This window comes from Carettochelys insculpta, chromosome 8 (genome assembly GCF_033958435.1).
Source record: "Carettochelys insculpta isolate YL-2023 chromosome 8, ASM3395843v1, whole genome shotgun sequence".
NCBI lineage: Eukaryota > Metazoa > Chordata > Testudines > Carettochelyidae > Carettochelys > Carettochelys insculpta.
In genome coordinates, this window is record NC_134144.1 from 66,077,764 (window position 1) to 66,093,302 (window position 15,539).

The following is a 15,539-nucleotide window of genomic DNA, read 5'->3' on the forward strand; positions in this document are numbered from 1 at the left end:
TGTCAGGATTGTTTCTGCGGCTCTTAAATCATGAACTTTTACAGCTGAGTTTCAAATTCATTCTCAAAATTGTCATCTAATCTGGCTGGATTTTTCTCTCCTCCTCAGATCTGTAGCCCTGTATCTTTACTTGGTAATTCACATGTATTTTATTCAAGAGAAGTTTGATATCTGTTATAATGAAATTGTCCATATTCTAATGGTTAAATAGATTTGTCTCCCTTTCCAGAAACAGTATAGCTGCTTCAGCGGTATGTGCCTTCAACCTCAGTGCCATTACTCAGGCTTTTAATGGCCCCTTCCGATACCAGGAGAATCCAAGATCTGCCTGGCTGCCAACAATAAACCCCATCCCTAACTTTCAGGTATTACTGCAGCACTTTCATTTACTCCAGACCCTTTTAATATCTCTCTGGGTTGATTTTTGTGGAATTTAAGACTCCAGGCAGCAGCAGCATGTCGTAAGAGCCACTGAACTATATTCTTCCACACTCAGAGGTGTAATGGAATGTTAAGTTTTGGTGTGGGGTCTTTTTGTGCTCTAGATTTACAAAAAAACTTCAGTCTTTATCTTGAAGCAGGTAGAAGGGGAAAGCACGGTCCGGTTTTGTAAGAACTTGGGAATCACTGTAAGTATTCAAATGAGGTAGAAAAAAGAGAAAAATATATAGATATAAGTTCTCATCCGGTAAAGGTAAATACAGCATATTCTTAGCCTGCGGAACTTCATGCCACATGTGAGAGTCGTAGGTTTGGTGTCCCTTCCTATTCTCTGCCTGGGGAATCTCTAGTGAGCTGTAATAATGTGGTAAATTCTTGTTGTTAGTCATGATATGGGTGTGTCTGGGTAGTGCTGAGTGGCCTGTGATATACCGATCAGACTGGATCAGCTGGTGGTCTCCTCTAGCCCCACATGCTATGACTGTCACCTGAGGCTGCAAAGTTAGCAGAATTCAAGAAAAGATTGAACGTTTTTATGGATAACAAGACTAGCCAGAGTTATAATAGCAAAGACTTAGAGAATGAACAAGAGTTGTGCAAGGGATATAAACCCTTTGCTGAAAGGCAAAAAGCAAGCTCTCATTGAAAGGTGAGGTTGAAAATTTCTTGCGGGGCAGATTATCCCATGACTTCCCACTGCAGGGTTCTTGCACAATGCTTTGAAGCATCTGATGTTGACCTTTGTTGGACACCACAGAGAGACAGCAGAACGGGAATGCCTGTCTTTTATTTTAGTATTTCCGCGGTGCTCACCACGGTGATATGTGAATGTCTAAAATGCAAATCTCACAAGGTGTGCAGATTTCCCAGCCAAGATTTGCAGATTCTGTGTTTGGAAGAGGAAACAACACAAATTCAGACACTTTTTTAACGGTGAGGGCCAATGGTCATTGGGACAATTTACTCAGGTGTGTAACATAACACAAGCACGGCAATACTCAGTCACACCCAAGGTCCATCTAGCTCAGCATCCTGTCCCCCAACAGTAGCCAATGACAGGTGCCTAAGATGGAATGAACAGAACAGAAAATCACTAAGTGATCCATCCCCAGTCTCCCATTCTCAGCTTCTGACAAACCAAGCCTAGGGGCACCATTCTTACCCATCTTGGCTAATGAACATTGATGTATTTATGTAGTTCTTTTTTGAAACCTGTTAAAGTCTTGGTCCTCATAGCATCCCCTGGCAAGGATGTGGTGGATTGTCTGTGACCTGAAATCCTAAATCTCTCAAGATACACTGTAGCTCATCCAGAATTTTTGGGCTTATGCAGGAATTATTGGAGGATGTTCTGTGGAATAAGTTGTTGAGGAAGTCAGAATAGCTGATCAGGCCCTTAAAATCTAGGAATCTATGAAATGGGAACTTGCCAGGATCCTGAGTTAGTTTATCAGCAAAAAAGGGACAAATTGAAACCACCCTGGTTTACAGTCAGCTCTACACAAAACCTCAGAAAGGGTGAACCTGACTGCATGAGCATTTGTGAGCAGCCTTTGCTAGCTGGGATCCCATGGCACCTGCATCGCAATGTAGAACTTAGTACCCTACCACTGGTGTAAATCACAGGGGAAGTGTCAGGTTGTATCTACACTTCAGGTTTTTTTCTACGTTAGTTATTTCGACATTCTCATGTCTAAATAAATAATGTTGGAAAATGGCATTCACACAGCTCACAGCATTGCCAAAGGAGCCTTCACAGGAGCTGATAATAACTGTGCTTTGTCCACACACATTCCTTTTCCATCTTGAAAGTGGTGGCGGGAGGGGAGGAGGGAGCAGCAAATGTTGTTCGCAGAGCCGGAGTAATTATTTTGAGGGACAAGCCCTTGAATTATCCTACTTGGCTGTGTGGATGCTTTGGGTGTTTGTTTTTGGAAAAAGAACAAGAAGTCCTGTGGCACTGTATAGACTAACAGATATTTTGGAGCATAAGCTTTTGTGGGCAAAGACCCACTTCATCAGATGCATCTGATGAAGCGGGTCTTTGCCCACGAAAGCTTATGATCCAAAGTATCTGTTAGTCTATAAGGTGCCACAGGACATCCTATTGTTTTAAAGATACAGACTAACTCAGCTACCTCTCTGATACTTGTTGGAAAAAGGGAGGTTTTTCTGAAAAACAAACAAACCAAACAACCCTGTGTAGACAAGCCCTCAGTGTGTCAGGAATCTTACCTCGCATCCTCCGGGGTGAATCTCTGTGCTCTCGTGGTGCCTGGGGCCAGATTGGGTGGCTAATTCCCCATTCAGTAATGCAGAGGTGCAGTTGATGCAGACTTCAAGTTCCAACACACTTTGCTCCATTTTGATAGGCTGCATTTTGGACACCCTGCTCTAGGTGCACTTCAAATAAATAAACCAATCTAATGCTTGGATGCAGGCCCTGTCTTGCGGAATGCCCTAGTTTGAAAGGTATTAGGGTTCCTTGAGAGCAGAGGGTGTTCAGCCCCTGGTTGTAATGTGTCCTGGGTGAATAGGAGAGTGCAAAAAATGAGTCTGAAAAAGAAATTTATGTGCTGTGTAAAATATCAGCTATTATGTGGCCGTGACAAGATTACAGGACCAATATGAGAGTGTTAAAAGATATATAAAAAAAAAAAAGAAAGGACAGAAGGTATGTGCCAGATGAAAGGAAGATTGCAAAAGGAGGTTAGGCTATATTTCGAATACACAAGGAGCAAGAGGTCAGTGAAGGGCTTTATGAGAGTACAAGGATAATTTAGTGACAGAAGAGGCAAATATTGCAAAAAAGAAAATTAAATTAATTCCTTGACTCAATGTTGGCAAAGGAATATGTAGGAAGGATGCTAGAAAAAATAAGTCTTCCCAGAGAGGAAGGAGAAACGCAGAAGGCTATAGAGGATCAAGACAACACAGATGATCGGGAAATTAGAAGAAAACAAAATAAAACTAAATAGGAGGATGCTGTGTCAGCATGCAGGCTACCAATAAATCAAAAGGGTTATCTTCTGCTTGATGCGAGTACGAAATAAAATTAACAGTGACATTCCAACCATCAGGATTCCTCATTCAGTGATGACCTGGGATGAAAAAGGATATAGTGGGCAGAAAGAGTATCTGAAGCATGGTAAGCCCAGATGGAAAATGAGGAGGAGGTGGCAAAACAGAAATTTCCAGAGTTTTTGAGAAAACAGGGATGAGGCACTGATGGAATAGGGTGTTCCTATTACAAAATGCGTTCTGTAAGGATTGGGTCAGAAAACCACTCAGCTTGGAAGGAAAATTTGGAACAAAAGGCTAAGTTTTCAGCTGGAGTACAGCAGCACCAGCCCTGGTGAGTGCCCCAGATTTCCACCTGTTCACACCAGTTCTAGCCCAAAAGGTTAGTTTCAGTAGGGATTCACACAAAAAACCCTGTGCCCAGCCATTGTGAAGAACTTGTTTGTTGTTGCATTACACAGTCAAAAATGTGGCCTTAATTGGGAAAACATAATTTGCTTGTTCCCTAATGTAGTTTCCAATCCATTGAGGTCAGTAAATCAGAAGGGTAGCACAGTCCTGCAGACTGAGTTTGGGACTGAGCACTAATCCTAATTTTGTCCTTGGTTTCTCTAATCCAGGGCACAGGGCATGTAACAGGCTCCTATATCTCATATGGGTTAATGAAAGCTGCCTTGCCTGCCTCGCTGAAAGTCCAATCCTGTTCCCACTGAAGCCAATAACAAAGATATCATTGATTTCAATGGAAATATGATTTTTCACAATGCTTGGACAATATTAATGACTCAGTATTAAAGTACAATATAAAGTGAATTCCAGGACAACTGAGGCCTGAGAATGTGGTAACCAGAGTAGTAGATCTGATGGTGCTGTTGAACTGAGGCAAGAAGGCCAGTGCCTCCACGAAACGTTCCATTGTGGATCAACAGGAGATGCAAGGCCTACCTTGCTGGACCAGCTGAAGCCTGAAGAGGGCCAGACACGGGCTAATTAGATGTTTATTGGAAGAGGTAGGAGTTAAAGGGAAGTTGCAGGTCAATTCCCTGCTACCCAAAGGATTATTTAAAGTCAGCGGAGCCAGTTGGGAGATGCATGTGGAAGAAGCCAGATGGTGAACTTGATGTTTTCATACAAAAAAAACCCTAATTTGGGGGGCAGCTCATCTCAGGTTAACGTGGGCTTTAGGCCGAGACTCTGTGCAGACCTGGAAGAACCTCAGCAAGGGTTTGGGTAGAAATTCAGGATTTTCTTATCTCCTCTGAATGTCTTCATCCATACTTAACTTTTTTTCTCCGTAGATAGTTCTGAACTCCAGTAGTTTATCTGTAGGTGTGCTTATTCTGTGGTGTCACAGAGGAATAAAATAATTCCTCCCTCACCAATGGACCGGTGTGGAGGCGTGTCTTTATGGGTGGAAGAGTGACCATAGCTCATAGTAACACTGGCTGCTAGCGGAAGGGTCAAATCCTGAAAGTTTTCCTCAGACACAATTCCCAGTGAAGTCACTGAGTGTTTTCCCTTCAGGGTTGTTTTGGGTGAAGTGCAAATACAGCTACTGAAGTTCTGTCATCCCTGTTTAGTGTGGGACTTTGAACGACAACAGCCCTAACGAGAACCTGACTGAAAGGATCCTGCAAGATGCCCAGCGCTTGTTCCTGATGAATGACGTGGTTCAGCCAGTCTCTGTGGATCCGTACGTCACTCAGGACAGCATTCGATTTTCCAAACTGGTTGTTGACATTGTTCAAGGAAAGGATACTCTCTACCACGTGATGTATATTGGGACAGGTAAGAGCATTAGAGTTTAAAGTGAATCAGGCCCCTCATTCAGAGACACGGCAGACCCTGAGATCACTAATGTTTGTACTGAGTTCTTACTTTAGGTGAAACTCCATGCAAGCTAGTTTTTTCTGAATAAGGAAAGGATAAACAACACTATAGAGACCTGGAGGTATGAGCCTGAGAGAACAGATCTTAAATCTGCAGTGAGTAAAGAAGCAAAAGATGATGTCTTTCCTTTTTATTACCACGTTATCAGCTAATCAGACTAAGGCACAATGGTAGGGAAGAACAAGCCCTAGGTAACCAGATTGCAGTGTGTGATCTTGTGCAGGGTAACTTAATGTCTCCGTGATACAGTTTACCTACCAAACTCATGACTATTAAAAAAAAGTGTCACAGCCCGTGAAATCTGATCTTTTGTGTGCTTTTGCCTATTCTGTACAGATTTCCAGAGACCTGCATTTCTCAAATGTGGGGTTATGTCCCAAAAGGGAATTGTGGGGGGTGAAAGTGAGTGGTCACAAGGTTGATTTGGTGGGGGGTTCTGGTATTGCCACCCTTATTTCTGTGCAGCTGCCTTCAGAGCTGGGTGGCCAGAGTAGTGGCTGCTAACTGCGGCCCCAGCTCTGCAGGCAGCAGCACAGAAGTAAGGTTGGCAATATCATACCAGGCCAAACTTACTTCTCTGCTGGTGGTGGTGGCTATGCCCACAGAATGGGGCTCCCAGCCTGCAGCTGTCACTCTCCACCTGCTTAGCACTGAAGGCAGAGCCACTGCCAGCAGCAGCAGCACAAAAGTAAAGACGATAGTACTCCAGCACCCATCCCCTACTATAACTTTGTGATACCCCACAACTCCTTTTTGGATCAGTACCCCTACAATTACAGCACCATGGAATTTCAGATTTAAATAGCTCAAATCATGAAATTTACAATTTTAAAAAGCCCCTGACTATGAAATTGACCAAAATGGGACTGCTTATTAGGTGAGACCCATACCCATCTGCAAGTATACCTATTTATAGGACTGTTGTGAGGTTCTTGTTAGTAATAGTAATATCTTGCACTTCTACATGCCTGCTTCCTTATGAGAAGGGTAAGCATGATCATCACATTATAGGTGTGGAAGCTGAGGCAGACAATTACACAAAGAGTCAGTAGCAGCACGGAGATTATAATGCAGATCTCTGGGGTCCCACTGCCATTCTCTGACAATTAAGTCATGCTGTAAAGCACAAGAATTGGGGATGAAAGGCAATGAGGAAAGGCAAAGTATTACAAATGACCCCCTTAACCTATATTCACACTGGAGATCAAAGTTAAATTAAATATTTTGATTAATCAGAGCATATGGCCAGCCTCATGGGTGTAATATTTTCATCCTCTATTCTGAGAGTGTTGACTTTATAATAAGATATATTGCCTCTGTAAGTGTTAGATTAAACTAACATTGCAGAACAGAGTCATCCTCTCATTCTGAAGTTACCATCTTCCAGGATTGTGTCATAATTTATGTAACTTTTACCACCACTTATTTTGAAAGTGATTAGCTTAGATATATTCTAGTAACATTCCCCCTGCTATAAGCCAGCATGGAAGTGATCGTGATGAGAGAACCATACTTAAAATGAAATATGACATTTTTTGCCATTTCTGTTCTGTATTCCTTAAGTGCAGTACCCCAGTTAGTTTGCCAGAAGAAACAGAAGAATCCGGAGATTTTGCTTCTATTTGCTTTCTGTCTTATATTATCTATGAAGAAATCATTGTGCTCTATAATTTATTTTGTTATACACGTCACTTTCTCTGGGCACCAGTAGTGGTCCCAGGAGGCTAGAATCTGCTTAAACTGAAACCTTCAAAGGGAGAGTGTCATGTTTGGCGGGATCCCTGAGCATATTGGATTCTGGACATTAAGGGTAGACTTGAACTCAAATTTGAATTGATCCCAAACTTCCTTATGGTTTTAGACCCAGATTTACATCTTGGGGGCCTGAGAGAGAAATTTCCTGCATGTAGCAGAACTTTGCTTTTAGGAGTAATTTAAGTATGATATACACATCAACAAAAGAGCTGTTTGTCCAGCAAAGTTGATTGTTTGAATAGCTCAAATGTCACGTGAACTATGATGCTGGTGGTAGCAGTGGCTATGAATAATTTCATTTTTATTCTAAATGCATGTACTGTTCATGGAAAAAATGCTCGTGTGACATTCCCAAAGATGTAGTTCTCCTATAGATCCATCCATCCACTGATAGATACGTCAACAGTATTATGTAAGCTTCCATACCAACACTGTTCATTGGCACTGAGCCCCATCTTTTAATTCTAAGGACCACTTTTAGCAGGGGATGGATAATATGGACTTCAAACCCATTCAGTCCTTACTCTGTGACATCTGAGATTTCTAACGCTGGTGCACCACGACTTGCATTTGAAGTGGCATTATTCTGGACCCATCAACTCCACTGCTATAGACTTGCTGGAACACCTTAATACACCAAAGGGCACATAGATGCTGGAACTATCGGTTTGATGTCGGGGGTGGGGGGCGGGCGGTACTGTTGCAACCCTTGGCTTGAAGCAGTCTGCATCTCCACTGTAAAAATTGTTCCAGCGCTTGTGAAAGGAGATTTACCCATGTAGCCGAGGCAGTTTCTACCATGGGTACCAAAAGCGTTTTAAAAATTAGTAGATGAGAAAAGAAACTTTAAAGGGTCTATGTAAATAGGCTGTCATTAATCTTTAGTCTTCATCCTAGGTACAAAACTGAATCAATATCTGTAAGATTTACTTGCATCTTGCTTCTTGTTCCATTAGAGTATGGCACCATTTTGAAGGCACTTTCTACCACTAATAGGAGCCTGAGGAGTTGTTATTTAGAGGAAATGCAGATTCTTCCCGACGGTCAACAGGAACCAATCAAGAGCCTCCAAATCCTGCACAGTGACAGGTCACTGTTTGTGGGTTTGAATAATGGAGTGCTAAAAATTCCTCTGGAGAGGTGTTCAGTGTACAGAACAGAAGGGTAAGCATATTTACTGCTCTCATATATTCCACTCCAGCTTCAAAGGAAAGCACCAGGGAGCGATTCTAGTCAGCTTCATTTCAGAATGCCCTTTTTCATCACTGGGAGAGAGAGACAAGCTATTTGTTTGTGTTGGTATCTTGACAGGTAGTGCTCATGCTAGGAACAGTGGGGTATTGTTTTAGGTAAATATTAATTAGTCCTCATTAGAAGTTAATCACATGTTTACTGAAGACTAACTTACAGTAAACTTTTTTTACTTGACATTTCAGTGTTGGTTTGGTCATCACTGCATGTTTTGCTTGTCGTTCTCATTGGCTGAACGACTGCAGTTGTCTGAATTCTTGGTCTAGGTCATCATGGCTTATAAATGATGGTTTGCTGACCATTTAACAGTGTGGTGGTTACATTTTGTTGCTTTTTGAAGCCAGAAGCATGTGGTGCAGCATGTGATACAGTTGGCTTTTGGAAAGGTGCTGTTTGGCTTGAGCATTTACAAAAAGCAAACCCTATGTAAAGTATTTCGCCCTGTTGGCTCAGGTGTAATTCACCCAATATTCAGTCCAGAAGGGTTTGGATTTCTAAGCAGGCTGCGCCTATTTTCAGCAGGTGGCTTGATACTAACTGGTTGAGACACTTGCTCATGTAATCTATGTTTTCTGTCTTCAGCCCTAGAGTTTGAAGTGTTTCCAGCCTCGGGTAATTGGTTGTCTACACCCCTAAGGACGCTGCATGGCAGCCTTTGTGTTTCTTCCTTTGAATACAGAGATCCTTGCCCAAAATAGATGTCCTCTGTACATGCCAAAGGGAGGCAGTTTATTAACATGCTCTAAACTAGCTACCTGTTTCTTGGCCTAGCACAAAACCTGCCTCGCTCCACATGGTTTGAACCAGAAGACTGCATAGGAAGTTGTCCAAGATAATTCCTGGCCTGTAGCTACATCCAATCTTCCTTCTTGCTCGATTCTTGGTCCCAGCTGTATTCTTGATTCCCACCTTCCTGTCCTATTCCTGACTTTCTGCCTTGTTCCAGAACCCTGCTTTTGTGCCCCACCCTGGCTGTTGGCTCTCAGTTGTGGCCCTATTCATGATTCTGGCTCTAACCCTGGGCATGACTCCTGATTCTAATTCCATAGGTGTGTCTCTGCTTCCTGGCTCCTGACCACCTGCATTCAGTCTAGGACATTCTACTGAGAGAGATCCTATCAGGAGGATCAGAGTTTGCTCCTGCAAATGGAACAGACTGTAGAACCTGCCAGAAACCATAACAATCCTGTGGGATCTGTGGGAAGCTAAGGCCCCATCCTTTTATAGCTCACTGCAGTGGATCTGTGCTAGCAGGTACTTCCCTGGCTGGAGCCATGCCCTTTAAAGGGATCCCTACCTTGTAGAGGGGCCACAGAAAGGATGACAAATCCCTAGGAATTTCTCCTGGGCCAGAGGAGCGGTGGTTTCTGTTCCAGTCTCAGTCTGCCTGCACCTCATCTTTCCCAGAATCCCAGAAATCCAGAGAACTGCTTCATGGACTGTGGGGACTGGAGGCGGGGCACAGAAATGGTGAGCGTGCCGCACGAGCAGCTGAATCCTTTTGGCCTCCTGAGAGTCTCCTCCACTTTGGGTCTGGAAGGCAAAACTCCTTCTCTACTCATCTGTCTTTACTCCCAATGTATTGGGATACAATAGTTTAGCATGCACACATACTCTCAAATCATGGTCAGTATTTGACACCATTGTACTAGGCTAAGGTTGAGCTTGGGTGACTGGAAGCTGTCTGATGTCAGGGGAGGGTTTTATATTTTCTCCAAATCAGATCTCATTCAGTGGAATAAAGGTGTCAGCCTAGACTCAAAAGCCTGCCTCCAACAATCAGACAGATCAAAGTTCTAAATGCCCTTAAGCTAGTAGCTTTGGGCTAAATAGATGTCCCTGAGATAGGATAAAATGAAATGTATTATGAATATGCTGGATGCTGAAGAACCAGCACATTTGTACAAAGTTGTAAGCCAGAACTTGTTTAGAGAGAATTGGTCAATAAATGTGATTTTCCAGGTAATCCTGTGGTGGGTCTGGAGTGCCAAAGAAGATGGGGAAAAAGGATGGGCTATCATCTAGAGCAACAGAAGGGTGGTACATTGCCAAAAAAAAAAAAAAAGGAAAACTTGCAAATGTGTACATTCCTTAAGAAAGCTAAGAGGAACTGGTTTGTATGTAGTTAGTCGATGGGGTCATTTTCTGCCTAATAGAAACTGCTTTGTAGGAGATTTCTCAATTTCAGCTTCCTGAAACTTTTCCCCTTTAATATCCTGGATGTGTAGCTCACATGTTTGCCAAGCTCCTTTGTATTTATTTCAGTGCTGTGTTGTTTCAAGAGGGATGTTTTTAATTTCATCTGGGGCTTTCCACTTGGCACTTCTCATGGGCTGTGATTTATTGCTCCTTCTTGTTGTGTCTGTATTAAATACATGCCAATAAATAACCTCAGGAGAAAGTCAGGATTACTACCCCTCACTTACCTTCTTGCTGGTGCTGTGACTTCTTGTCTGGCTTCTCAGAAAAGCTCTGGTTTCAGCAGTTTTCATCACCATTTTGTTGGGGTCTTAGGAAGCTTTCAGATTATAAAGATTTGGTGGTTCTTAGGCAGAAATACCACAGTGCTGTTTGTTTCCCTTGGCTCTGTCCCACTTTGTCAGGAAACTTGTGACTGTTTCACACCACAGGAGCTGATTAAGAATCCTGATTGCCCAGTAGGTTTTTTTGGAATCAGATTGGTCTGGGCCCCAAGGAAAAGAAGTCAGATTTGGATATAGAACTGATCCTAGCATTGATTATCTGTGGCATTCCATGCAGTTTGGGTTGCTGCAAGGCAGTGGGATGCAAATCCACTGTTCAGAAAGATGGAAAGAGAAAGAAAGCAGGTGGAAAAAAAAACACTTTTGGACTCTCCTTTCCTGTTTGTTTATTGCCACAGCGTCTATTGAGCCTGCTAAATGGTCACTGATAGTATTATATGGCATCTTGATGTGGCTTGTTGACCCAAAATATTTCTGGTTGTCTAAACGGTGCTTTGTACATGTCCACTGACCTGTCAAAATTGGCCTTTTCAATATAGCAACAGGGTGGCGGCTGCAGTGTCAGTTGCCTAAATTTATGGCTGGACTTGGCTGCTTGTACTTTAATGCTGTGGTTTCTAACTTCTGCTCGCAAGTATTAGGAGGGTGTCCAATGCATGCAAAACCTACAAATCCTTTTAAATGCGCTGTGTCTAGACTTATTTGCTGCATAGTAATTTGGGCTGGGTTAACAACTTGGGGTTTTGTTTAGAAACCTCTTAAATCTCTTTATACAATACTACAGGTTGAACCTCTCTCGTCCGGCACCCTTGGGACCTGACCGGTGCAGGACAAAAGAATTTGTTGGACTTTGGGACGTCAATATTTTCTAGCACATTACCAACCCTTTCACGGCTTACTAGGCTCTTAGAAGACATATTGGGGTAAATTACAGCTAAATAACAGCATAGACTGCTGAGAGCCAGGACTGGTAGCTGTAATCAAATTTTATGGGACCACAGGAAATTTGGCCGCACTCATGATAAGTAGTTGTCTGGCTAACTAAAATCACACCAGATTATGGATGTTGACAGATGAGAGTTCTGGATTAGAGAGGTTCAACCTGTAGAACTAGTTAGAGATGGGTTTAACTCCTGTTTCAAAATGCCTTTGGCCTGTGGTTGGTCTAGGATTCCTGGTCTAATTTCACAGCTGGCTCCCACTGTATATCTAGAACAGGTGAAAACAAAACCCAGGATCTGAACTTGGGAGTGGTGGGGGTTTGTGGTCTGGATCCAGTGTTGATCGTTTAGATCAATCTTTAGTCTAGGTCAAGAATTATTTAAGGGGAGAGTGAGATGATAATTTCCTATTGGAAGTCACAGTGATGCACAGGGGGGAGAGAGATCCAGCACTAGCACAAGGAGCTTTGTGGTCTATCTGAGTCTCCCATTTCCCAGCATCTCCCCAGAGTGTGTGTTCAGTGCAGCAGGGTACTGGCTATGGGTCAGCCATCCCCATTGAAGACAAGGAAGGAGAGCAAAACTGTCATAATGCATTTGGTTTAGAAAAGCAAGAGTGAAGCAGGGGTTGGCAGCCAGGCTGGAAGAGCTCTCCAATACTGCTGCCTGTCCTACTCCTGCCAGAGATTATTTTTCTGAGCTTTGTATGGATCATCTGCCTCCACCCAACTTTCTGGAGCAAGTCTGAAGCTCTTACGAATCAGCAATATTTTGGCTTCATTGTGGGGTCATGGGAACAGGTCAGTTTATTATTCACATCTGCTGCTAAAGATGCTTCTTTCTCCATGCAGTTGTGTTCCCTTCTTCATCTGTGACTCTCTTGAGCCTTACATCAGTTTGGCAGCAGAGCAATGACATCACTGGAGATATTCCTGATTTACAAGCGAGATGTGAACCAGGCCCTCTTTGCATGCAGTTGTGACTCTCTCTTGTCTTTTAACCTGGATTCTGTAGGTTGCTTGGCCAAAATTCTGTTTTACATGCCCCTTGGCCATGTTGTTTTTTGCCAAGCTCAGCTGACTATGACTCTTATTGGCTCACTGTGTGAGGAACATAATTCACCACAAAACAACTCCGGGCCAGTGAGCCGACAACTGCAGATATGTGGATGAGCAACTCCTGGGCCAACTCTGGCAGGGAATGATGGACATGGCTACAGGTCAAGAGTAACATCCAAACAGCATAGTGCATTTCTTGCTCTCTCTTGTTCTTTCTCTCTTTGTCACCACGTCTAATGAAAGTACTGAAGGTGGCCACAAAGACCAGAACTTCAAAGGTATTTAGATTTCTAACAGCCATTGAAATCCGTGGGAGATGGGTCCCTAAGTACCTTCGAGGATGTGGGAAAAATCGACTTCCAGTCGACAGTTTAAGTGAAAAATCTGTGGATTTAGCTTTAAAAAAAAAAAAAAGCGAGACACCCCAAAACAAAAAGGTGAAGTACTTGAATCAAGCATTGTAAAGATGCTGTCATTACAAGCCAGCGTGATTTCAGGAAAACAAACGTAGGGGAATTCAGAAATCAAGCAAGTAATGTGCAATGGAAGGAAGCATTTAAAATGCTGGGGAGAACCACAGAGGAGTCCTAAAACATCATAATTAAGGCACAGAAAATCCCACTGCAACACCGATGGCCAAATTTTTGCTGACTGTTTTGATACCTACGTGGGGGCTCAGTCTTTCTGAAACTCTCTGGTTCTTTAATGACTATGAAAATTGCTGAAGTGGTAAACGCTTTTCATGCACGTCTTTGAGAGTATAAAGAGTAGCAGTAAGGAGGGCCTTATGAAAATAACCACTGTTCACAAGCAGGAAAGGGAAAATCTGTACTAGTTTGGCTGACGTGGTCGCTGTCGGATTAAGAGAACTAGGTACTTATTAGATCACTGATAATTAATTTGGGAAGCCTTGGCAAGCTTCAAAGAAGGAGAAAAGAGTGATTAAGACAAACACTATCTCATAAATCCATGCACAATCCCTACTAATGCAGTGTGATAAATTGTGAAAATGAAATTCTGGCTGAATTTAAGTGGATGGCAAAACTCCCATTGACTCAGTGGGGTCAGTATTTCAGCTCTAGTGTACGTCTGCGTTGCAGTTAGACACCCAGGGCTATCCCATCCAGCTGACTCAAGTTTAGGGGCTTTCATTCAGGGGCCGCTTAACTGCAATGTTGACATAACCCTACAGGATAAGAACCAGAACTACAATTTAATAAGCTCATTAATTTATGAAGAATAAAGAACGGTAGATAAATTTGATTGCTTGTTATAGCTGTACAAAATTCTACCTCCCCCCACTGCAAACACTTATGCTCATTCTGAATTGTAACCAAATGAGTAGTCCTAATAATTATAAATGTAGTCTTCATCTTTACCATATCTTCATCAGAGTTTGCAGAATCCAGAGCTTTGTGGTTGAAGGGAATGAGATGTAATATGGTTAGATTTTAGTAAAACATTGGATAGCATATCTTATGAAAGCATAGTTCAAATTGCTTGGGAAAAGAACACGTGTCAGATGGAACTGAAATGAATTAAAATACCATAAACAAAGGGCACAGCTAAATGGAAATGAAACAAGTTAGGGGAAGTTTCTATTGAGCTACCTGAGAAATTGACATCAGGGTTCATCTCTTTTGACTTTATCTTAATGACATGGAGAAAAATAGCGTGCCCTGTGGCTGAAAAATTCCCAAAGAACACTTATGAAAGAATTTAAGTACCTGCAGGGAAAGCTAAGCTGGGATAAATTTAACAGCTGGGACTGAGGTTGATATTGTGGAGTGGGACTGGGTGTGGGGATGGTTGAGTTAAATGGGAAAAGCCAAACAGTAGGAATTCCAAGATTTTGTGCCAGCCGTGGATTATTTGCTCAGAGGAGGATGTGAACCCCATCAATTTACAGAAATGTGTTTGGCTGTTGACTAATCTCCCAAAAGACATGTTGAAAGGCCCATCACTTGAGACATTTAAAACCCAGTAGAGTGGACAGAACCTTAAGAAGTAATCTCTAGAGAACCATCTAGTGGCTGAATGATAGACTGGACAATTTGAATCATCTGTCCAATTTCTGATGTCTGTGATTCTGTGAACTCAGTTTATAAATCTACATTTTATGCTGTCTTTTTTTAAGTCTCTCTCTCTCACACACACTTTTAGACTACCCCTTACTCTATTGCACAGTGGCTGAAGCCCAGGTTTATTCAGCTACTGAAAAAAGAAAGGTTACAACTGAAACAGAGGAAGGTCACTTAAGAACGAGCCCAGTAAAATGAGTTAATTTCAGGGCTCACTAGCTTTTGTTTTCTCACTGTCATCTCTGTGTTGCCAATTTGTTTTGGGATGCTTTGGTATTGCTGGATTTTTCTGAAACACACTTCACTTATGACCTGGAGGTCTCTGAAGGCATTTAGAAGATGGATTCTTTCACCTCTAGCTAACTGGCTTGAGTCCAGCGCAGATCAGTGGTGTCAGAAAGTCATTTCCATCTGATGACTGCTTGGTGGACTTTGTGAAATTAGTCTCTGTTAAGTGCTGGTTGACAATGAGCATGCAGTTTTCTTGGAGCGTACGTGCTATGCTGGCTGTGACACTACAGTCATTTAAATAATATTAATAATAAAATGCAAAAAAACAGGCCCCTGGGTATTCATCTGTTGCAGCCTTCAGTTCTTACATCTTGTGCAATGGTTATT

The 15,539-nt window shown here is 42.5% G+C and overlaps 1 protein-coding gene across 2 annotated transcripts in view; it reads left to right on the plus strand.

The window, feature by feature from the left end:
• Positions 1 to 15,539, plus strand: part of SEMA5B (semaphorin 5B) — a 341,594-nt gene that overhangs the window by 254,485 nt on the left and 71,570 nt on the right. For both annotated transcript variants that reach the window (XM_075001545.1, XM_075001546.1), the window contains exons 10-12: positions 230 to 365; positions 5,043 to 5,250; positions 8,064 to 8,271. In XM_075001545.1, the coding sequence (XP_074857646.1) occupies positions 230 to 365; positions 5,043 to 5,250; positions 8,064 to 8,271 (552 nt within the window). The remainder of the gene's footprint in view (positions 1 to 229; positions 366 to 5,042; positions 5,251 to 8,063; positions 8,272 to 15,539) is intronic.